Source organism: Dendrobates tinctorius, unplaced genomic scaffold (genome assembly GCF_039654945.1).
Source record: "Dendrobates tinctorius isolate UK_male_01 unplaced genomic scaffold, ASM3965494v1 ptg000064l, whole genome shotgun sequence".
Lineage (NCBI taxonomy): Eukaryota > Metazoa > Chordata > Amphibia > Anura > Dendrobatidae > Dendrobates > Dendrobates tinctorius.
Window position 1 is genome coordinate 29,344,261 of NW_027361732.1, and position 24,627 is coordinate 29,368,887.

The 24,627-nt window shown below is 41.1% G+C and overlaps 1 protein-coding gene across 1 annotated transcript in view; it reads right to left on the bottom strand.

The window, feature by feature from the left end:
- Positions 1–24,627, bottom strand: part of DIAPH3 (diaphanous related formin 3) — an 811,800-nt gene that overhangs the window by 427,733 nt on the left and 359,440 nt on the right. Inside the window, exons 16-17 of the mRNA XM_073580354.1 lie at positions 22,677–22,979; positions 17,620–17,734 (exon numbers count right to left, since the gene is read on the bottom strand). Of these exons, the coding sequence (XP_073436455.1) occupies positions 17,620–17,734; positions 22,677–22,979 (418 nt within the window). The remainder of the gene's footprint in view (positions 1–17,619; positions 17,735–22,676; positions 22,980–24,627) is intronic.

Sequence of the window (24,627 nt, forward strand, 5' to 3'; positions counted from 1 at the left end):
TGTCTACCATGCAGTTGGAGAGGGCCAGTGTAATAAAATGTGAGAAACAAAACACTTAAGATGTGAATGCTTGTTGTCTGTAGAATTTCAATCTCTGGGTTACCAGAAAACACAAACATAATATTTAAGTCATTCAGAAATATATATACCGTAGATGTGGCACAAATGTCAGCTACATCACTCAAGTATGCATTTTTTATGCAAGGGTTTTCTACAATTAAAAACCTACTGGTAAGATGTAGCGCCACATGTGCCCGGTAAGACTGAGTTCATCTTCGTTGCCACTTTTACAATTCTCTGCCTGGTACATCACACAAGACAAATCACTGCAGTCTAACAGACCCTATTGTCTTACAAAGTGATCCCTGTGGTTTTAGCCTTTTTTGATGGGAAGTATAGTGCCAAATTCAGCTGTAATTTTTACATCAAGTCTGCTGACGAAGGATCCAAATGGCAGCCTCATGCAATCGTTTGGAGCTGGCTGCCATCTGATGATGATTCCCATGTAGATCAAGTCTGTTTAAGTAACTCTTGTTGACCACTGGACCACCACATTCATGGTACAGGTCGTGTCTCACCAATTCAATACACTTGCAGGTTAAAGCTGATCTGGAGAGCAAGAAAGCTGATGAATGGTCTCCGGAAGCGGAGACTGCAGACTGGCCATCAACTTTCCTGCAAGGGCGGTTACAGAAACGTTATATTGCAAGCCAGACAATCATCTTGCTCAATCGTCAGTCCAATATTAGACATGACAGACCATTATCTTCTTGACATGATCTGTTGGGTGAGAGTCTGGAGGTCGCCATACACATTACACTGTCAGTCAAGCTCACAGATATCTGTGTTTATCCAACATTAAGGCCCCGTCACTCTAAGCGACTTACCAGCGATCCCGACACTGATATCAAGGTGTCAGGATCGCTAGTAAGTCGCTATGTGATCGCTGGTGAGCTGTCACACAGACAGCTTCAACAGCGATCAGCACAGCGATGCCGAGCGCCCGGCATCGCTGGCCATCGCTGTAAAAAATAGAATCAAAATAAAAAATATAGTTATTCTCACCTTCCGACGTCCCGTTCAGCCATCCTGCCTCTCTCCACGCTCCGGTCCCAGTGATCCTTTGCGAGAATGACCGCGAGATGTCACGGTCTCGAGGGATAACCAAGTCTCACGGTCATTCGTGCAAAGGATCACTGGGACCGGAGCGTGGAGAGAGGCGGGATGGCTGAACGGGACGTCGGAAGGTGAGAATAACTATATTTTTTTAATTATTTTTTACACCTGATCGCTGGTCTCCCGCCTGTCACATGCAGCGATGCCTGCTGGCCAGCGGGAGACCAGCGACCAAAGAAATGTCCAGAGATTTCTTCCAGTGATCAGCGATACCGGCAGGGGGGCCGCTTGCTGATCGCTGTCACACACAGCGATCTCGCTGGTGAGATCGCTGTTACGTCACAAAAGTTGTGACTCAGCAGTGATCTCGCTACCGAGATCGCTTAGTGAGACGGGGCCATTAGTCTAATGTACATGGAGGCTGAGATACTATACACTAAATAAAAACCATCTAATCTCTGGGGGGGTCCAACTTGGCAATCTGGAGAACCAGAACCCTTTCTGGCGGAATGGAGCAGAGGTCAATCATGAACACTAACACTCCATTCATTCTTAATGGGAGCGCATGATTGACTTCTGCTCTATTCAGCTGAGGTTCTACAGAGTCCCAGTACTCGGGGTCACAGGAGTCGGACCTCAAGTAAATGCATGGTTATCCCCAGCCCATGGATAGGGGATAACTTTCAAACTTGAGAATTCTGCTTCAACTGCCAACATTAATTATCCTTTCATAACGATATTTTGAACCTCTACGTCTCATTAACCTCATTGGTCGTAGAGCACTGGTACAACATCCTATAATATTACAGGGAGGATTGAACTAAACTTAGACTTACAGTAATCGTGTAATTGGACAAAGTTCGCTAAAGAATTTTCATGCATTTAGTTATGTTGATACAAACGTATAAAATGACTCACTGAGGATCTGTAAAGAACATCAAGGTTTAGGAGAAAGAAAGCAATGTAATAAAATTAAACAATCTTACTACACTGAGTACCTATATCCCAATAAAGGAGTGAAATTGAGCCTCAATGGCAACACAAAACAAAAAACAGTAGTACAAAAGAAAAAAAAAGCAATATATAGCATGAAATATTAAGCTCACAAAGGTTGAAAAGTGCACTAACCTTCTATAGCTGTGATGGAGGCAAACAGAAGCAAGCAGCCAAGTGCAGCAAATAAACAAAAAAGAAAGTTAGTCATCCAGCAGAACAAAAGCATGGCCAGAAATTCTACAATGTCAGTGTGTCAATTAAAGCTAGAAAAATAGTTACGGTAACTAGAAAAGTACAGAACCCTGCACGTGGCAGAGAGCACTAAGCAACGGGGACTAGACCCCGAGTAACATTCTGTGCAGAAGTATGAAATGTTCACATACTGGACAATTTACTTTATCAGGCATAAGACGTTGTGCATCCTAATACAACAGAAAGTTATTAGGAGAAAAGGGAAAAAGGAAGAGATTAATGTCACCTATGAAGACAGAGACCAGGATGGAAAAAACAATAGCGGCCAGGCAACAGGCTTGAAAAATATAGCATTAAAAAGATAAAAAGGGGCAGTGTACCCAAAAGAAAACCTCACGGTCTATTAGCCGGGGACCCACGATCTGAAACTATCGGCGCTTTGGACGCAGCGTATGTTCGCCGTGTCCAAAGTGCTGCCTTCTATAGAACGTAAGTAAATCCGAAAGTGTTCACTGAACAGAAAATAAGACCTCACACAGCTCATGCATCACGAAAAATAAAATAAAAGGAGGCCGCTTTTGACCTGGTGATGGGATCTTTAAAAGGAATCCAAGACCTCGTTAAAAAGAATCCAAGACCTCGGTTTCAAAATATTGTATTATACATAAATTACCAACCTATAGTTGCACTCAAAAATATTCAACCCCCCCTTGTAAATTACATATATTAGCAAAATGTACAAGCTTTCTGCTGTTTGTACTAAACCAATAAAAGTATAACTCCCCAAACTAATACAAAACTCACTTCTCTAGTTTCAATACAAAATGCCTCTATTACCCGTTCCTGCAGTCTCAGAATTATTCATCCCCTTCATGACAAGCATCTTTAGCACTCTGTGACTATGACCTGAAGCATAGAAAGACATCAGCTTCCTACCATATTCCTGAGGAATCTTAGCCCACTGCCAATGCAGAGGGGCCTCACTAATATCCCTGGGTAGTCACGAGATGGGTACAAAAAGTTTAAAGAAATTACTGTCTGGCACAATGAAAGGGATAGAAAAAGGTAATGAATGTTCCTAGAGATACATTCGACAGAACGAGGAGGATGAATAATTAAGACTGCAGTAGTAATTAAGAGTGACATTTTGTGTTGCATTTGGAGACACCACTTGTTATTTCAGTTGTGTTGTGCTATTCCAATTGTTCTTGTTTTATTCATTTATTGCAAACAGCAGAAAGTTTGTACATTTTACAATTTGGGGTGAATAATTCTGATTTCAACTGTAGTCATAAAAAAGCTCATTTGTTTAACCAGTGTAAGCCTGGATCATTTTTCCCGCTGCTGACCAGGCACACATTTTTTTTCTTCATTCATGCGGTTTAAAAGAACTGTAAAACGTTTTCTCGCTTGGATGTTTCATGATACACAGACTTCATTTATAGGTTTCACTTTTTTCCTTTTTTTTAAACTGATATTGGGACCACTAAACTTAAAATATAAAAACTTGTTACCTGTTCTGTAACAAATATTTTTATACATTGAATACTTTTTATGGGGGTGAGACTAGTAACAGCGAGTTGGATTGATAGTGGCAATTTATGGCAATTTATTTTTATTACCGCTTTTTTTTTTTTTTTTAATTATTATTATTTATTTAACCCTCCATAATCTAATACAGGATTCTATTTATTTTTTTTTCTTAGAATGGAGCTCACATATTGAAACACTTATTTTCATCTTATTTCCCTTGTACTTGGGTCTAGTATATCAGCTCCAGTTACAGGGGAAATGGAGCAGAACTGTCTGTGCCTACTATGACCCATCGGCTCTGGCTCCCCCTCTTTACACAGCGATCATGGTATACAGCGATAGAGAAAGCACAGACAGTTTAGAAAACGTCTGTGCTACCTCAATGGAGATTTTAGCAGTCTCTGACAATGGGATCCCAGTTTCTGCAGCTACACAACTGCAAACCCTCCTATGCAATGATGCTGCAGAATTGGAGTGGGACCACCCAGATGATTAACATCTATGGGTGGTCGGCAAGCAGTTACAAAAGTTACTTATGAAGACTTTTACAAACAGTATCCAACATTAGTCATCATGCACCTGTACGAGTTCATTTTGGTGTTCAGTTCAGTTTTATGCAATGAGAAAGACTTATCAAAAGTATCATTTTTTTTTTTTCAATTTTCTTTCTGATGCTTTTCATAAATGAGGCCCGCTGAGTTTCCTTCAACCCACACTGAATTCGCTACATTGAGGGCAGAACTGAAATGCGGCATATCATAACGGCTTGCGGCACATTTTTTCGATAGATCTATACAAATCCCAAATCTGACTGTGTGCATGAGGCCGCCGTCTGAGGAGTTGAGCACGAATTGATCTATTTTGCCAAAAAATGTAAAATATCTTCCGGATATGGTCACACAGCGCTCATTATTACTGCGTTCCTGTGTTTAATAATAAAAATGCATGCAGATAAAGTTAAAAGATCAACCCGAAAAGACAAAAGACATCATCACAGCCCTCCGATGTTAATTAGAGCACCATACACAGAGACAATATTCTCAAATATTCCATTAGCAGAAATACAATTACCCACAGGCTCATTTATATAACAAAAATAGAGAGCCTCACTTGTAATTATATCAGGGATTTCTTCACTCTCTCATTGAATTAGATTGAGCCAGTGCAAAGACCAGATTAAACTATTTGAAAATCATCTTTCTATATATTCTCTATCGCTATTTTACAGTTTCCATTCGAGGCAAATTATTTAATACATTCCACAAGAATTTACGGTTTGATCTTGGTCTCATTAACAATTTCACAGAGGCAATTTCCTCACAATGGGCAAATTAACATTTAAGCCTATAAAACTACAATCCATGAAAACAGATTTATTTTCTGGGTTTGGTGTTGAAAATGATCTAAAAATACTGTGGTCGTACATGATCAACATGAGAGATGCCTTAAATTACCAGCAGAAGATACTTGTTTGTCTAGGCCTTGTCATTACTACGGTTTAATGAAGAAATATGATGTGAGAATCTATGATGCTGTGCATCAAACACAAGAAGAAACCCATAAAGCCCTTCATTTTCCCACAAGTTATGTACTGCTTGATGTACTAGTCTCAGGACTCGGGAACACAGCGTTGTCTATGACGGTAGTATTCTGATGGTGGGAACGTATCGGCAAGACAGAAGTTGGCATCGCTAGCACTATAGGGGATTTTTATAGAGTCATTTCTGCCAGTTTTCAAGGAGGTGAAAAGTTGAAAATTAAGAAGCACACCAAAAATGAGAAGCTGAAAGAATTTAAGCCAGAGCACATGTTGGTGCAATGCATAGGTGTGAATTCACACTGTGCACATTTTACAAGCAAAATCTAAAATAAAATGAGCAAACAAGTAGTAAGTAAATACATAATAATAGTACATGTAAATAACGTTGGGTACTTAGTTAACATTGTTTTGATCAAAGAAACAAAAGCCATCCCACCACGACAAGGTGTACCCCAGCCGGGACAGTACCTAAATTTTGTAGTTCACCTTACTATGATTCAGCAGAAGAAAAATTGTTAAGGGCAGAGTAGGCCCTGGGCTCGCCTGTTCAGACACCCGCCCGTGGAAGACGATACAAACAAACTAAACGCCCCAAAAAAAAGGGGAGCCATACCTCTTTTTATACAAAGTAGGAAAAAACTAAACCAAAACCTACAAACGGGTGTGGCTCCCATTTAGCTTTCCACGGGCAGGTGTCTGAACAGTCGGGACCCAGGTACTACTCTGCCCTTATTTACTTTTTACATCTGTTGACACATAGTAAGATGAACTACAAGAGTTAGTGACCGTCCCGATTGGGGTACACCTTGTCATGGTGGGATGGCTTTATATATATATTTTTTTTTATAAAAACAATGTTAACTATGTACCCCATGTTATTTCCATGTACTATTACTATTTATTTACTTGCTACAGGGTATTTGCTCATTTTGTTTTTACCTTAGGGTCTGCAGACCAAAAATGGCACAATAATTTGCATCTTTTAAAGAAGTGGTGAAAAAATTGGGCCAGACTTTTGAATAGGCATACATAAATTTGAGCAATGATCTTTGGAATGATAAAGATGTTACGTGTGCATGAATCCCACCCCCCACCAAGCACAGGCACTGTGCGCTGTGAGGATTTGCTGGTTTCTGAGCTGGAACCGGCGGGTTCATGCGTTATACATACAGTGTTAATGCTCATATATGTTTAATAAGATGGGATAAGCGTTCCTTGTGTGTATACAGCAGGGATCCCCAACCTGTGGCTCGTGGGCCCGTGATGCGTGGCTCGCGGCTATCTGCCTGCATGGTGCATTAGCTCCAGGTGTACCCAACAGCTATTAAGAATAGATCTCTAGATGGCAACTTGTGTTTAGCCTTGTACAGAAGTGCAGATCTGAATGGGGGTAACATAGGAAACCCTGGAGCTTGGTATACTGCCTTGATATCACTTGAGTGGAAAAACTTTGGATGTCATTACACTGGTAATTGGGGGCTCTGGGTCAGTGGGACAGGAGCTGGATGTGGCTGGCGACCCTCTTTCATAGCTCAATGTGGCTCTCAAGGTCAGAAAAATCGGGGCCTTCTGGTGTAGAGGGCAGGCACCGTTACAGCGTGCTTTCACGTTTTGATTAAACAGATATCAATTACAAAGAAATTTGTGTATGGTCTTGTTCATACACAGCATTTTTGTTTCCCTTTTTTCCATATTGGCTTTTTAAAGCAAGAACAAAACAAAAACATCGCATTATACAATTGCACAGAATAGATAAGATTTCTAAGTTGTCTTTCACAAGCCGCATTTTTGACTTGTGATGTTTTTTGAAAGATGCAGAATGTTACTTATTTCATTGTTTCCTTTAGCTTTTCAGCCATTGAGATCAATGAGGCAGAGGATGATAAAACATACATTTTTATGTGCTATACTTGCTGCATTTTTCTGACAAATTATCTGACTTTTTCTTGTGGAAAAGCAACAAAAACGCTGTTTCTCTTCAATTAAATTTTATTACAGGTGCATAAAGTCAGATGGGTACTTGTAGTGCTCCTAGATCCATCAGAATAAAGACACTGAAAAAAATAATCCAGGGAATAAAAGATTACATAAATCTCGGGGTGCGGCATTATGGCTTTTTCACATCTTGATGCTGCAATTGCCAGCACCTCTTGGCATTGGGCCTTTACCAGCGATCTTCAGTTTGGAAGTTACCTGAACCAACCAATCTCTGGTTAAACGATATAATAGATTCCCTTTACATAAGCCCAAAATGAGTCAGTCAGCAAGTTATTGGCACATATTCTGAGAGCAAACGAAGGGTAAATTGAATCCAGCGAGCCGTAGTATCCACTTTAAATATAGCTTTTAATGAGCCATTTAAAAATCAGGAACAATTAAATACAATGGTGTTCCACAAAAAAAATTAAAAATGCAGCACATTACAGCAGTATACACATTATGCAGCGTTATAGCCAAAGCTTTTCGACTGTCTTCCTCATTGTTCTTGTTTTTTAAATGGCTCATTAAAAGCTATATTTAAAGTGGATACTACAGCTCGCTGGATTCAATTTACCCTTCGTTTGCTTCAAGACTGGCTGCTCAACCCTTTCTGTGTGAGCAGTGAACATAGGAGAATACTGCAGGACAGGTGAGCTGACTACAATTTTTTTCATATTCTGAGAGCAGCTTAAAGTAGGACTAGAGACCCTGATTCAAAGAATGTGTCACTTATTAGGCTGTGTGCTATAGTTACAATATAATCAGTGTTTTATCAGCAGTTGATTATCATTGCAGGACTAGGTCTCACATGCAGGCTAGTCAAGCTAACCTGTGTAACCCCGCCCCCACCACTGATTGGCAGCTTGCAGATAATGCACAGTGTACACAGCAAGCTGCCAGTCACGGCAGGGCTGTGCAGTTGGAGTCCATTTTGGTGCAGTCGGTATAAACTAGACCAACGCCGACTCCTAAAATATAATACATTGGGTACATTAGAACAATACAGGATGTGCTATGAATGTTTTCTTAAGAATTTGGGAAAGTTATAAAATGTCCTAAAAATTTCTGTTCTGTTCCTGATCTAAGGATCCCGGCTTTTAAGGGAGATGAATCAGGGCTATGGGGTCAGGAGTCAGAGGCTTGGCTTACAGACTCCACAGCCCTGAGTTGGGGTACAGGTGGAGTTATACAAAGCTCAGCATTTGGACCACTGATACATCTGCAACAGAGAAACCAGGGATTCTATCAAAACTGCACCAAGCAGTCCAGTAAGTGACATCACTGGAATCAGGTTCTCTGCCCCAACATCTTGCTGCTCTCAGTCTATATAGCAAAAACCTGATGGCAGATTCCCTTTAAGTTTTCTACTGGGTTTAGGGGACACATTTTAAGAAAAAAAATGAGTGTTTTTGCATAAGTTTTCTGTTCAGGATGGTGAGCCGTGGTGTTCAGAAGCATACCTATCGCTATAATCTCCATAAAGCATGTAAATGTCACCACCTAGATAGAATTCATAATGGCTGGGAAGATGGCGCTGTATAGCAGGACAGGATATATATGAGCAGGATCTGCTTTCTTTAATAGACCGGAGATATTACGAAATAAAGCTGCAGCTCTGCGACCGGCAGCCCCGATAATGGCGAGTATATTCATGAGGACTACATTTTAATATTCCCATGCTCAGAGAACAAGCACTTCTAATTAATTTTCAAAGTGAATTCTAAATTTATTAAATTCCATTTTCTCTGTAATAAATGGTCCGGCCATGGCAATGCTGGCTGCTGCTTCTCAATAAAGGGGGAAGAATGCAATATCTCACAATGACTGATCTAAGGTCAACACGTGTGTCACTGTGCCACCCAACTACTTAAGAGGATGAAGTAAAGAGAGAAAACACAGTACATAGAAATTGCTCATGACACGAGAGAGGGAAAAGTTTCCATTCTGGCAGCAGGAACAAGAGTGACATCTTGTGACATTTCTATAAAGCAAACAAAAACCACAATAATCTGTCGCTGTGCTTCAGCATCTACAGGGAAAAAAGGGAAAATGACAGATCTGCCGCTGTGCATCTGAAAATGAGTCCCCTAAATGCAAGATCCAAGGGTTATTAACGTGGAAACATACTGCAATGCAAAGACGCAACATAGTCACATCTGGGAGATATTCAAAACCCCTTCAAAATGATTCTGCAAGAAAAAGCAGCTAAACCTTACACTTGCCCATTAGTCTGGCTGTTTCACACTTCAGTTTTTTTGTGTCAGTTAAAATCCGCCAAAATGGCGGAAAGCGGATCCGTTGCTATAACTGATGCCACCGGACCGTTTTTTTTTACGGATCCGATGAATGAAGAATTTTAAAGGAACCGCAGGAGAGAGAGAGAGAGAGAGAGAGAGAGAGAGAATTTTTTCTGTCCGCCAGAAATGATTTCAGGGTTAAATTTCCAGGCATGCGCACTATAAAATGCGGATCCTGTAGCAAAAAAAAAACGTTACATGGTCCGTCCGGGCATGTCGGCGGACGCAAAAAGATTGACGGATCCGCAAAAAAACGGATCCAACGGATGGCCATCCGTCAAGATCCGCCAGTAATGCACATCAATGGGGGAAAAACGGATCCGCCAAAAAAATGGCGGATCTGTTTTTTTTGCAAAACGGCGGATTTTGACTGATGGTCAAAAACGGAAGTGTGAAACAGGCCTAAGTCTGGCTGTTTCGGAAGCTAGGATAATGTAGCACTTTCTTCACGGACCCATTCATTTTGGGAGTTTGGTCCGTGACTTGGATCCTACACGAACAGATGTTACATTACTCTTTTGTGGACATCCAGGACATGTGAACTTGCCCATACTCTATGATGGCTACGTTTTAGAAAAAAACATGGACAAAACATATATGTGAAAAACAGATCTGAATGAGGCCTAATGAAGCACATGAAATATGACAGCAACTGGATATGTGTTAGTGATCGCGCCACTCTGCACATCTCTCCCTATGACGACATGCATCAAAAAAGACAAATATACCAAACGTGTGCATGCCATGTATGTCCAAAAATATGAGAAGACTTCAGTCTAGAAATGACTAAAACCACAATAAAAGTGATAAAGTGCCCTACAAGTATCACCCTCCAACTGCAGCTTTGTCAGGGTAGTACAAATGTATAGAGGCGGCCGCCTATATATCATTACACAAAAAAAAAAATATTTTGGCTACTTTGTATTAGGGCCCTTACACACTGCACTTTGACCTACGTTCAGTGGTCCCACCAGGGATTACATCCGAACCACCCACAGAACGGGAATAGGGCATATGTTTCAACGGGGCTGTTGACTATAATGGTGCCGACAGAATGAATGTGTGCTCTGTCGTGCATAATTTTCGGACGTATGCGCCTATTAAGAGACGGCCACTCAGACGTAGTAGACTCCCTCTGAACGCAAGACAAAGCACAGTGTGAAAGGACCCTTAAAGGAGCACTACAGTGTTGTTGTTTTATTCCCCACTGTGACAACGGAGGGTGAGGACTCGTGCCACTGGCCAGGCTTACCCTGGAGAGGCACAACAAAGTTGCTACTTGGTCTTCGCTAGAGTCTCGGATGCTGATGTTAGGCTTGGGCAGCCAGGTAGCCACCATGTGCCACTCCAAGGCAGTGTCTGGACCTGCAGCAGCTGACTAACGGGTCAAGACAGGTATCGGAGGTAAAGAGGGCACAGGCAGATACTTAGACAGTCTGAGGTCAGAGCATGCGGCACAGGTTCAAGATACAAAGCCAAGGTCAGGAACAGAGAGAGAAAATGGAACAGGTGAACAAGCTGGGTTGGTAACTTGAGACAAAACAGGAACACATACTTTACTGGAAGCTAGAACAGACTACTGACTAGAATCAAAGTCCACGCAAAGAGTGGAAGGAGGAGCTGCTTACCAAATCCCCTGCTAGCAGCGGATTGGGCAAGGAAGTTCATCTCTGCAGGACACAACAGATTTAAATTCCTGCAGAGACTGTCCGCACCTCTCTATAGCCAGAAGGAAGATGGAGAAGAGCTGGGGAATACTGCAAGAGAAACTCGGGGAGAGGCCCTGAGATGAGGGGAAGCAGAGCGGTGACCAAAGTGAGTGGGATGGTGCTGAGAGAGTGTGCGAGTTACCAGCGTGACACCCTCACTGTTACCAATCAATGTGTGTCTAGTGCACGCATTAAAATACTCACTGGTCGCCGTTTACTGTGGTTTCCAGCACAATCCCCTACTGCATCACTTGACTGCAGTTATGACCAGCGGGCTCATATAGTGTCCTGTGCAGACCAGAGGTCACTTCTCAATGTAAGTTACTCTGCATCAGAATGAGGTGATCATAGAAATACGTTAAGTAAAGAATGAGAGCAAAGGGTGGGCGCTGGCAAGAGAGAACTGCGTGTCATGATGCAGGAGAAGGAACAGAAGAGCGATGAAAATGGTGACCAGTAAGTATTTTAATGTGGTCATTACACACACACACACACATTACTGATTGATAAACTCAATTAAGTTTTTTTGTACATTTATAAAGAACAGCCTCCAAAACTGTGTACTACCACTGACGAAGCTGCAGTTGGGTACTTTATCAAAGAGCCATAGTGACTCTTATTATCAGAAACCCTACCCTACCCTTGGACATCATATTTGTTCTTGTATTTGTATAAGGAGCTGCTCTAGTCGCAGCTCCCTACACCAGATTGCCCTTTAATCACTCCCCCAACAATTTGTAGTGCTCGAAAAACATGCTCAAGTTCCTGCCGCTGCATGTCTTGCGGCTGTTCGACAGATGCAACACATGAAGGGATTGCCTAACAAACAGACATGGAGCAGCTGGAACTCAAACATACAGTGCCTTGCGAAAGAATTCGGCTCCCTGGAACTTTTCAACCTTTTCCCACATATCATCCTTCAAACATAGATACCAAATGTAAATTTTTTTGAAGAATCAACAAGTTTGTTAAATATCATTAATTTATATTTCTTATTACACTCCGTTCTGTACTGAAAGCATTGCCTTTCGCTGACACTACATATATTATTTCTGTAATTTTAGCTCATGGTAAATGTCAACCCCATATATAGAGACCACGTGCTCTGAGAGACGTATATAATCCTTTGCCTGCAGGATGTGGTGGGGGTCGCTCTCTTCTTCACTACCATCAGACACTCGAGGAGACATCTTACTCTGACACTACGTTGAATGCACAGCTGGTATGTAACTTAATCACCACGTGTGACTTCAAGAGAAGCCTATGACAGAGACAGAGGTCTTTTCCATTCAGAATTCCAGGAAAGGAGGATACAAGCTTTGCTATGAACAAATGGACAATCTCTTTATAATCATTTCACCTATTTTTATGTTTTTCTGTAATAATCTTTTTTGGTGGGCAATCCAAATAAACCACATTTTTTTTTTTAAGAAACTTTGTGAAATTTCCTGTCAGAGACACCGCACTGAACTTGCTCACTGAGCCAGTGCACGTGTCCTGAGTAAAGCGAACAGTGCTCAAAGCTACCTGTGGAGCGGGCAGCAACCGAATAGATGCGTACTTCAGAGCTGCAGGACCTGAAGCACGTGACTGCTGGGGGCGTGGCCTAAACTCCACAGAGCTAGGAGCTGCAAGACAATTCCTAGCAGAGTAACTGCGAGACAAAGTTACCAAGGGGCATAGACAGTGAGAATAGTCAGGACGTAGCCAACGAGTCACACACAGAGATAACTGTAGGGTACCAAAGGGGGCGAGCAGAGAGTAGTCAGGTCACATGCAATGAGTCATACACAGATAGTTGCAAGGTACAAGAGGGGCGAGCAGAGAGTAGTCAGGTCACGCAATGAGTCATACACAGATAATAACGCAGTACAAAATCAACAGGAAAAGTCACAACGGGAAACAGAATCGGGTCAGAACCATATAAACAAGCTATAGCAACAAACAGGCACACGGGGGTCAGCACACTCGGCCAATGGCAAAAGTATAACTGGCAGGGATTGAAGCTACCCAGGGGTTTATGAAGCTCTCCCAGAACCAGAAAGAGGCCACAATCATTAACCCCAAGTGTGCAGGTCAAAACCTGCACAGAGCTCCAGACATTAACCCCCGGTGTGCAGCTCAAAAACCCGCACTGGGATCATGACATTTCCTTTACAGAATCACATCTGGTAACAAGTCCTAAATAAATAAATATACAAGAATCAGTATATTTAACAAAGTGGGATACAATTGTGAAGTTGAACGAAATGTATTGGTTATTTTACATTTTTGTGGAAAGTCAAATACTGAACAGTCGGGCGTGCAATATTATTAGTCCCCTTTAACTTAATACTTTGTTGCGCCACCTTTTGCTGCGATTACAGCTGCAAGTCGCTTGGGGTATGTCTCTATCAGTTTTGTACATCGAGAAACCGAAATTCTTGCCCATTCTTCCTTAGCAAACAGCTCGAGCTCAGTGAGGTTTGATGGAGATCGTTTGTGAACAGCAGTTTTCAGCTCTTTCCACAGATTCTCAATTGGATTCAGGTCTGGACTTTGACTTGGCCATTCTAACACCTGGATACGTTTATTTGTGAACCATTCCATTGTAGATTTTGCTTTATGTTTGGGATCATTGTCTTGTTGGAAGACAAATCTCCATACCAATCTCAGGTGTTTTGCAGACTCCTACAGGATTTCTTCAAGAATGGTCCTGTATTTGGCTCCATCCATCTTCCCATCAATTTTAACCATCTTCCCTGTCCCTGCTGAAGAAAAGCAGGTCCAAACCATGATGCTGCCACCACCATGTTTGACAGTGGGGATGGTGTGTTCAGGGTGATGAGCTGTGTTGCCTTTACGCCAAACATATTGTTTGGAATTGTTGCCAAAAAGTTCGATTTTGGTTTCATCTGACCAGAGCACCTTCTTCCACATATTTGGTGTCTCTCTCAGGTGGCTTGTTGCAAACTTTAAACGACACTTTTAATGGATATCTTTTAGAAATGGCTTTCTTCTTGCCACTCTTCCATAAAGGCCAGATTTGTGCAGTGTACGACTTATTGTTGTCCTATGGACAGACTGCCCCACCTCAGCTGTAGATCTCTGCAGTTCAGAGTGATCATGGGCCTCTTGGCTGCATCTCTGATCAGTCTTCTCCTTGTTTGAAATGAAAGTTTAGAGGGACGGCCAGGTCTTGGTAGATTTGCAGTGGTATAATACTCCTTCCATTTCAATATGATCGCTTGCACAGTGCTCCTTGGGATGTTCAAAGTTTTGGAAATGATTTTGTATCCAAATCCGGCTTTAAACTTCTACACAACAGTATCACGGACCTGCCTGTTGTGTTCTTTGGTTTTCATGATGCTCTCTGTGCTTCAAACAGAACCCTGAGACTATCACAGAGCAGGTGCATTTAAACGGAGACTTGAGTACACACAGGTGGATTATATTTATCATCATTAGTCATTTAGGACAACAGTGGATCATTCAGAGATCCACAATGAATTTCTGGAGTGAGTTTGCTAAACTGAAAGTAAAGGGGCTGAATAATATATATTGCACACCCCACTTTTCAGCTTTTGGGTTTCCACAAAAATTTTAAATAACCAATAAATTTCATTCATCTTCACAATTGTGCTCCACTTGTTGTTGATTCTTCACCAAAAATTAACATGTGGTATCTTTATGTTTGAAGCATATGTGGGAAAAGGTTGAAAAGTTCCAGGGAGCCGAATACTTTCGCAAGGCACTGTATTTTTCGAGCACGCCGAAGTCACTCGGTTAACTCAAGAGGACCTCATCCGAACACATTCGCTCATCACTACTAATTAGTAAAAAAATGAAATTTTTCCAAGATCCAGGGAAGTTCTTGCCCATCAACAGTCAGGCCAAACGAGTGTCCACAAATTCTATTAAAAAAAGAACTATTCATTCTGGATTGTGTTACACTTCGCTCTCTAGCATGAACATGTCAATCTGTGTAATTGCCAAGGAGTTTGCTGAGCAAAATGTAAAACAAAAAAATCCATCAATCAATAGCGGAAAGTGACAGCGGAAGCATCAGAACAGTGGCCCATACTAACAGAACACTACATAAATCAGGAATTGTAATTAATTAGGAAGGAGGGGTTTACAAGTGAATGCTAGAAAACTGATCAAAAAGGGTACAAGAGAAAAACCCCACCAAGACCTAGTTCTTTGTGTACCTGTTTGCAGCTATGAAGTTAAGTTTTATGTAGTAAGATGGAACTCAGGTACAGAACACAGATCCAACTACAGCTTTTGGTCACACTTCATGTCTAGAGAACTTATCGCTTCTGCCTGTCTTACTAAGGAACTACCGTATATGCCTCATGCAGATTAAGCAGCATTTTATTTTCTTATCCTTTCTTCCTCCTAAAAATTCAATTGACAGCAAGGCATTACTGCTTGTGTTGAAGACACTAATCACCCTCAGGGCTGACATTGCCAATCTGGCACCTCGTTGGGAAAGGAATGGCGATACTCCGAGAGCTAACAGAGGAACATCACAATGTAGAGTTGTAAGAGATCCTTGTATTCACTACAACAGGCATGTCAGGAGAGCCGACCGGCCCTAGGTAGCCCCTTTACTGCTTTCGTTTTTTCCTACCCATCTTCCAGGAGTCATGCAAACTTTATTTTCCGTTGATACAGCCTTAATGCGGGCTTATCTTTCGAGGGAAGAGTTGTAGCTTTGAATATCACCATTCATTTTACCATTCTATGTACTGGAAAAAAGGAAAAAAAATCCAAACGCTAAAGTGTACGAAACAATCTGCAATTGCAACAGTTTTTTGGAATTTTCTTTACAGAGGTGATTGTGCTGTAAAAATTACCGAGGAACATGACACTTCAGGTCAGTGCAAACATGGCAATACCAAAACTGAAAAGCTTTTTTTTCTTTTTTGGTAAAAAAAAAATTTTTGAAATTCTTAAGAAAAATATTTTGCTTGTCTCATCATTTTTCGAGACCTTTAACATTTTCATTTTCACGCTGATGGAGCTGAATGAGGCCTTGTTTTTTGTTGTGTGAGATAAAGTATTTGTCGATTTTGGGATATAAACGATGATTTGATTGCTTCATATTACATTTTTATTCACTGTTGCAACATTTTTTTTTTTCTTTATTTTTTCCTGTCGGGTTAATTAATTTTATATCTTGATAGATCTAATTTTCAATGATATAAGTATTACCACATATGCATTTTTTCTTTATTTTTAAAGGGTACAAAAAGGGGGCGATTATTTTTTTTTATACTTCTCGTAATTTTTTTTTTTAAGTCAACGATGCAGATCATTAGCACAATTACACACTATAGTTAAAGACGCTCTCCTATGAAGTCCATCTGCAATATGAGATTCACAGGAGTTCGAAAATGGTGGTGTCAGGGACCTTTAGTAGACTTCTGGCTGCCAGCACAAACTATGATTGTGTCGTGGGTAGCTGATGACCAAGGGGGTCAACTGCAATCATGTTGTTTTGTTGTTTAAATGCCACGGTTAAGAATTGAGTAGTTAAATTAAAATAATCTGAGCATCACCTGGCCGCTGTATTTACTGGCAAATTGCTGTTAGTTATTAGTATCACCATCTGCCTGGTATGGTGCAGGCTCAGCTACTGAGCCCGTTCCATACACAGGGACTCAACATAACACATACTAATAGGTCTTAAGTTGGGAAAATCTAGCACCAGGTTTATATTTTCCAACCTGATAGCAAAAAAAAAATAGAAATAGAGATCAAGATTCCAGTGATATATCACTTACTGGGCTCCTTGCTGTAGTTTTAATAAAGTAACCATTTACTGCAGCTCTGCTAGTACTCTCAATGGCAAGTTCTTTAGAACCCCACTCACAACACCGACATCTTTCGCCTATTATTGTGTATTGGCAGAAAGCTGCTAATCAGGGGTGGGTCTTTGTAGCAAACGCTTACCTCTGAGATAACTACTACAGTAAGAAGCCCACTAATTTCAACATCGCCGATATCAACTCCTCTATAATATATTCACCCAACTTATCTCAACTTTGACATGCTAGGTTGTTTCTCTATAACTACGGCAACATTCTGCCTGTATGACACAAGATAGTGGAAGAATCTAGGACAGCAATTCAGCAAGAAATGAAAGGATTTGGATGACTCAATCCCAGAATCAGACTGGGTCAGCACCTAGGCAGATAGTACACCAGTGGGACTTCCAGAAGATCGTACATACATTGCGCAGAATGGCATAAGTGGTATTTCTTGTTACCTTTTCTTTGACATGAGAAGGTATTCTCTAGTTGATTGAATAAATCCTTATCTTCAAATTTGTCCTCCTTTGCATTCACCCAGAAACAATTCTCTGTCATTTCATTTGGTCGAATCTGAAAAATGTAAGGGAAGGACAGTAAGGAAGAAGGTATAAATGTTATCTTAATTCTACATTAACCTTTATTTTTTTTAAAATATGTGTTATCAAATAATAAATTGGTTTATTAACCCCCTCCCATTATTTATATGCCATGTCATCCCCGGTAATATTCGAACAATCTTCTGTACTTAGTGATTTCCTCAGCTAGTAGACTTTTGACTTTTTAAAACAACATTGCTTATGACAAATGTCTGTTGTCAAAGAAAAATTCTAATCTGCTTAAGGCAGAGCTGATAAAAGGCTGTTAGTTAAAAGGGAAAAATGTGCGCGGAATAAAAATGCAAAGAGACATGTGAAAGCGTGCACTCGCTCAGTGAGGCCAATCATCTGTCCCCCTGCAGAGAAGAAGCAGGACGGGGTTAAATTCTTGCAATCTACAACATAATTTATGGTATAGTGATGCCAAATCAGAAAGATATCCGCTATTTTTCAGAACGCCATCTCTTTCTATGGTGTAAGGAAGATAAGGAGAACGGTATAAAGCTCAAATAGGAACCTAGACAGCACATTTTCAGTACTCTTGCCCCAGTGGTAGCCCCATCTGTGAGACGGAGCGGTGGGTGTGTGGATGTGAGAAAATCATTCAGCCCTACTATAAATGCAGATATTCCATCTCCTGTTACTGCCCCTTGAGCTAGAGCATTCTATAGTCTGGTGGCTCTAATGGTAAGGAACCTGATCCTGTTTGGCTACTATGTTTTTAATTGGATTGTGATTCCACCAGCAGCTGTTGAGGGCACATGTCAGCTGTACAGATCAGTTGTCATGTGCCCAGAAAGGTGCAGGCTCAGCACCGGATCGCACACCAAACAGGAGGAGTCCGACATCGGCCTACTATCACGCCGAATGTCGTAAAGGGGTTAATGAAGTTAACAGTGGCGTTGAGCACATGGTGGCTGCTTTGCCTTCCCTCTGCGCTCTTACTCATCACAAACCGTGATTCTTGGCTTGAGGTCAGGTGATTGTGCACGACATGCCATCTGACCCAGCAATCCATCCCTCATCCGTGTTGGTCACACAGCCCTTACAGTGCATAGCAGTGTGTTTAGGGTCACTGTCGTGTTGCAACATAAATGAGTATAAGTACAAACCTGCTGAGATTGCATGTGATTAGAGAATGCAGTGGAAGCCATGCTAAAGACAGCGTGAATGCGCAGCTGTGATCGGAGGTATAAAGTTTACCTCCAATCACTGGTGTTGGCTGATGGGACAACTGCTCCCATCAGCCAATGCTTGCTGCCGCTAATAATGGTGAGAGCAGGAGCAGCTGATATGAGTATTGATCAGCCATCGCCTGTGTGCTGTTAATAATAATAAAGAAAAATGTGTGGGTTCCCCTGTACTTTTGATAACCAGCCAGGAAAAACTCATAGATGAGGACTGCAATCCTCAGCTGTCAGCTTCCGCATTGGTGGTTATCAAGAATAAAGGTGTTTTTTAATTATATAAATAAAAAATTTAAAAACATGGTATAGGGTCCCCCCCATTTTTGACAACCAGCCAAGCTAAAACAGACAGTTGGGGGCTGGTAATCTCAGGCTGGTAAGGGGCCATAGATATCGGCCCCACCAGCCAAAAACTTGCAGTTCGCAGCTGCCCAGAAAAAGCGCATCTATTAGATGCGCCAATTGTGGCGCTTTGCCCGGCTCTCCCCACTTGCCCTGTAGCGGAGACAATTGGGGTATATATTTGTGGGGTTGATGTCAGCTTTGTATTTTCTGGTGACATCAAGCTCATGGATTAGTAATGGAGAGGCGTCTATAAGACAACTATCCATTACTAATCCTATAGTTTATGGATAAAAATTCTGGAGGCACTTCCATTTGAAGTTTGAATCTTGATGAAGGCAGTTTGTGAGCAGTTGTGTACCCACGCTACATGTTCCCACTTTTGTATGACACTTGTCATTTTTATCAATCCTTTTAAAGGACATAGTGTTTTTTGTTTACGGTTGTTTTTTGTTACTTGTAACCTTTGCTTTTCCAAAACGTTTGGTTTATTCACAAAGTGTTGCCACCAGTTTGGTTATTCAGTCAGAGACCAGACTGGACCACACACTGGAAATAACCCTTTAAACGGAAGCACCTAGGGAATTTTTATCCATATGCTACTACTTGGACTTGTGGCCACGCCAATACCGGCACAGCTCCACGCATTACGGATGGGCACCATACCACAACTGAGGATCCCATTCATGTGCTAAATGTATTATAGTGTTGTGCCTACTGCACTACACTTCCAGCACATATATAGTCTATCACCTACATATCTAGTTTTATACATCTTTAATTGCGCTTAGATAGCACTCCTGCATTTTCTCTCACTCCAACACTTTCCTGCAAAAAATGAAATCCATAATCCTATAGTTATATGGTAAATACAGGCACAGCCAGAATAAAGTATTTGAAATATGTAAAATAAAATGAAACACTTTTTTATTTAAAAATAACAAAGTTATACTCATCCAAAGCTCATTCCACAGAAGCCCTCGTCTTCTGTAATAAAAAAAACAATATTCCTCACCTGTCCCGTTGATCTGTCCCACACCGTAATCCATGTCTGGGGATTAATAGTTTTCAACCTGCATGGTGCCAAGATGCGACCGTCCAGGCTGAGAAGCACTGGTGAATGAGCTGCAGCGAGTGCAGCATCAATGACTTACGGTGGCGTCATCGAGGTTACCGCAGGCCTCTGAGGCTGCGTTCCCAGCCAGGTCAATGAACTGCGGTGACCTTGGTGAGATCTCCACTAACACAGTGAGAAAAAATCTCAAGGTACAGAGGCGAGTTCACCGAGAGAATTCCACTGCAGTGAATTTGAACTGCGTTGAACTCACCTCTGCACCGTAAGACTATTTCTCAATGTGCTAGCGGGGATCTCACTTGGTCACCGCAGTTCAGCCCGGCTGGGAACGCAGCCTTAGTGACTGGCAGACACCTTGATGAAGTCACCGCTAGTCACTGAGGCTGAGCTTACAGCAGCTCATTCCCCAGTGGTTCTCAGGTTGGACGGTTGCATCTTGACACCGTCCAAGTTGAAAACTGTTTAACCCCAGACATGGATTACAGCGTGGGACAGAACGACGGATATTGTTGTTTGTTATTTTTGTTCTATTACAGGAGACAAGGGTTTCAATGGAATGGGCGTTAGGTGACTATAACTGTGTTTGTTATTTTTAAATAAAAAAGTGTGTTTTCTGTTATTTCTAATAAAAGTCTTTATTCTTGCTGTGTTTTTAAACACCACATACTAGAAGATTAAAAATGGATGGGTGTCTTATAGACGCCTCTCCTTTACTAAGCCGTGGGCTTGATGGCACCTGACAATACACAGGTGATATGAACCCCACTTGCCACCGATATAAGGCAAGTGGGAAGAGCCGGGTAAAGTGCCAGAATTTGTGCGTATCGGTACGGACGCCGAAATTTACAGTTTGGGTTCGTCCATCTTTAGTCTTAAGATAATGAACTGTCATTTTTTATTACTTGGATTGTTCTTGCTAAACTCTAGCTTAGAAAAGTTTTGGAATAGAACTCAGCACTGTATGGAACTGTGTACCAACACTGTCCGCAACACACATCTGATGGTTGTAAAAACTTTTCTGAAGGCCGGTGACTCAACAAATTAACTCTTGACAAGGCATACCTGTTCATTGGAACCCTTTACAGGGGACTACCTGATGAAGCTGTTTTAGAGTAAGCCAATCGTGTGTTAATGCGGTCACTGGAGTAAAACGGAGAGTATTTTTTGGGTTTGTTTCACGTTTATTCACTCCTTGTTGTTATATTTGTTCCATCATAGTTTTGCTACCTTCAGTCTGAATCTAAAATGTGCATATTCCAGTAAGAACAAGGAAAATCATTCCACAAACTGGTGTTTCAACTTCTGACAGGTACTGTATATAATAGTCTTAAGTGGTTAGCAGGTACAGTGGGCCGTCTTTCAAGGTTTGCAAAATTTTTACTTTTAGAAAGCTATGTCTTGTGTCCAAATAATAGACCATTACCACTGTCATAAGGGGATACATTCTCACATGCCACCTTTAACATCTTTGACTTTTAATGAGTTAATAGAATAACTAAGTTATTCTATTCTAACAAGATATAAATGATATAGAAGAGGAACTATAATTGGTACTAATAGATAATCACAATAACCAAGAAGTAACACATTTACTAAAGGAATCTTCAGTTCTGACATTCTTGGTATTTACACATTGTAACGTGTGTTCCTCGAAGCCCAGTCTAAAAGCAGCAGATCAGAGTACTACTTAACCTTGTCATACATGGCTTCCTAAAGGAGAATACATCTATCCAACAAGGCCATGTTACTTATGGACACATTTTAAAAGAGTAACAATAGCGCACAAAATAATTGAATATGGAGAGAGCCATTTTCCAATAAATAATAACTAAAGTGAAAACTGATATTTCTAAAGAATCTAAAAGGCAAAAGAATTCAGTAAATTGGCAATACTGAATTAACATTCCAGTCTCTCTTCCTACAAACAATCACAGCACAATATTTCATTTCAAAGACATGTGCCGCCGTGTGATAATATTGAGGACTAAGTTATGAAGTGCTACAGAAGTAATAGGCAGAGAGGTTTATCTGAGCAGCGAAACAATAGGTGACTGTGTCCTTGGACTCCTAAGGGTTGTCAAGTCATGTGATCATTATTCTACTCATGCAAAAGACGGCACTTGAGAGCATACGTAATTTCACTTCCTAAGACATAACAAGGCTATTGAATCCACACGGACCTTCCTTTAGTATTTATAAATGAATAATAAAGAAAATCAGCATTTTGGAAAAATATTAACTTATCTGCCATGGGGAAATAAGATAATCAAATACATTGAATAGTACTGTAAATAGATAAATAAAAATAATACTTTTTGCCAATTTAGCCTCTTCATCCCCATTTCTGGTTTGAACTCTTTTTTCGGTTTTAAGCCAAAAGGAAGAGACTTTGCAGGAGGGGAATGCTGCCCTGCAAAAAACCCAGGTAACGGTGGCGCCCCAGGAGGTCCTCCACCCATAGGAGGCGGTGGAGGCGGTGGGGGCGGTGGGGGCGGAGGGGGTGGCACAGATCCAAACGCTGCTCCAGGCGGTGGTGGCAGAGCTTTGGGGTCTTCTGGTTGTGACCATTTCCCAGATGCTTTTAGCGCATTTATTTCATCATTAGACATGCCACACTAGAAAAGAAAGCAACAGTAAGAATTAAAGTTTTAAGTAACAGGGAAAAATTGAGAATACAAATTTTAAGGTGGATAAAGTACAAATGCACGGAAAATATAGAAATACTTTTTAAAATGTCATCTATCGAGTATTTTTCCCATTTACGTGCAGTCTATTGCTGCAAAATACAAACTATTATTTTAATGGATAGGGCTACGAGGCTGTGAGCAGTAGAGAAGGCTGGTTATACTTGGCGGTTATTGCTTTTTTGCCAATCTTCTTGGTTTATACAGGTCTTATGTCGAGGATATGTGTCTGCATGTTTACAGGCAACAAGCTTTGCCTCTAGTCACACCAGCCTTCATCTACACCCCACATACATCGTAAGAAGGGACAGCAGTATCACTGGGGAATATGCCTGCAAGGGTTTGTAGTCTGCACCCAAGTAGACATCTCTCCGCATTCGAGATGGAAATTTCTAACACAAATATGATCAGACCTTGTTCTAAGGCAGGTGAGTGACAGGACCGGAACCTTCTGAACAGTGATACTCATATTCATACCAGAAAAACCTCCATGACTCTGGGATCCAATTTCTCTGGGATCAGTTTTATTATGCCTCAAAAGATATTACAGCTGCCTTAGATATCATTCAGCTTTTTTTTTTTTTTTTTTACTACCGTACCTTTTAAACCAAAATAATGGAGCCAGGTTATAACACAGAAGATGCTAACTAACATGCATGCTTTTATAATCCGCTCTTTGAGGGGTTCAGCACAACAATGGATGCGCAGGACGTATGGGAACAATCCCACAGAAAATGCTTAAATCATAGCTCGTACGGGTTACTTGAGGTCGACAGGGGAAACAGGTCCTTAGCTGGTTCTCAACATTTGGAAATACTATGGCCCCAATTCATCAAGTAGTTTCCACTAGAATTATTCTGGAGTAATACAATTTTAAATATTACAAAACATTAATGTAAAAATGTTGTGACTTTTAGGCCACATTCACACGCTCAGTATTTGGTCAGTATAGTACCATCAGCATTTGGTCAGTATTTTACATCAGTATCTGTAAGCCAAAACCAGGAGTTGAGCAATGAGAGGAAATGTATGATAGAGACACGTCACCACTTCTGCATTTATCACCCACTCCTGGTTTTGGCATACAGATAATGATGTAACATACTGATCTAATACTGACCATGTAACCATAGCTTTAAGCATTTTTACACCAGTCCAGATCAACTCCAGAAATTATTTGAAAAGTTATTGGAGCTTAGCCGGGAAAGAGCGTAGCCGTGGCGGCAAGACTCTGTTGTCATCATTTCCACCATAAAAGTGGCAGAAATTAGACAGAAATGTACTCCAGTCCACGGACTGGAATACATTTCTTGCGATGGTGCATAGCAAGACTAATACCCCACTGGGTAATGATATATTATTATTATACATTTTTATAGCGCCATTTATTCCATGGCAGTTTACATGTGAATGGTTATATGGCATGGCTTCTTATTGGAACGGTCTACCTACATTATGTGACTCTTCAATGGGTGCTTTATGGGAATGGTAACCCTCAACCATCAATATATTCATATATTACTACAAGGAGTAACACAGGGGTAGGCACAAAACAGACTATAGGAAAACCCATAACTAA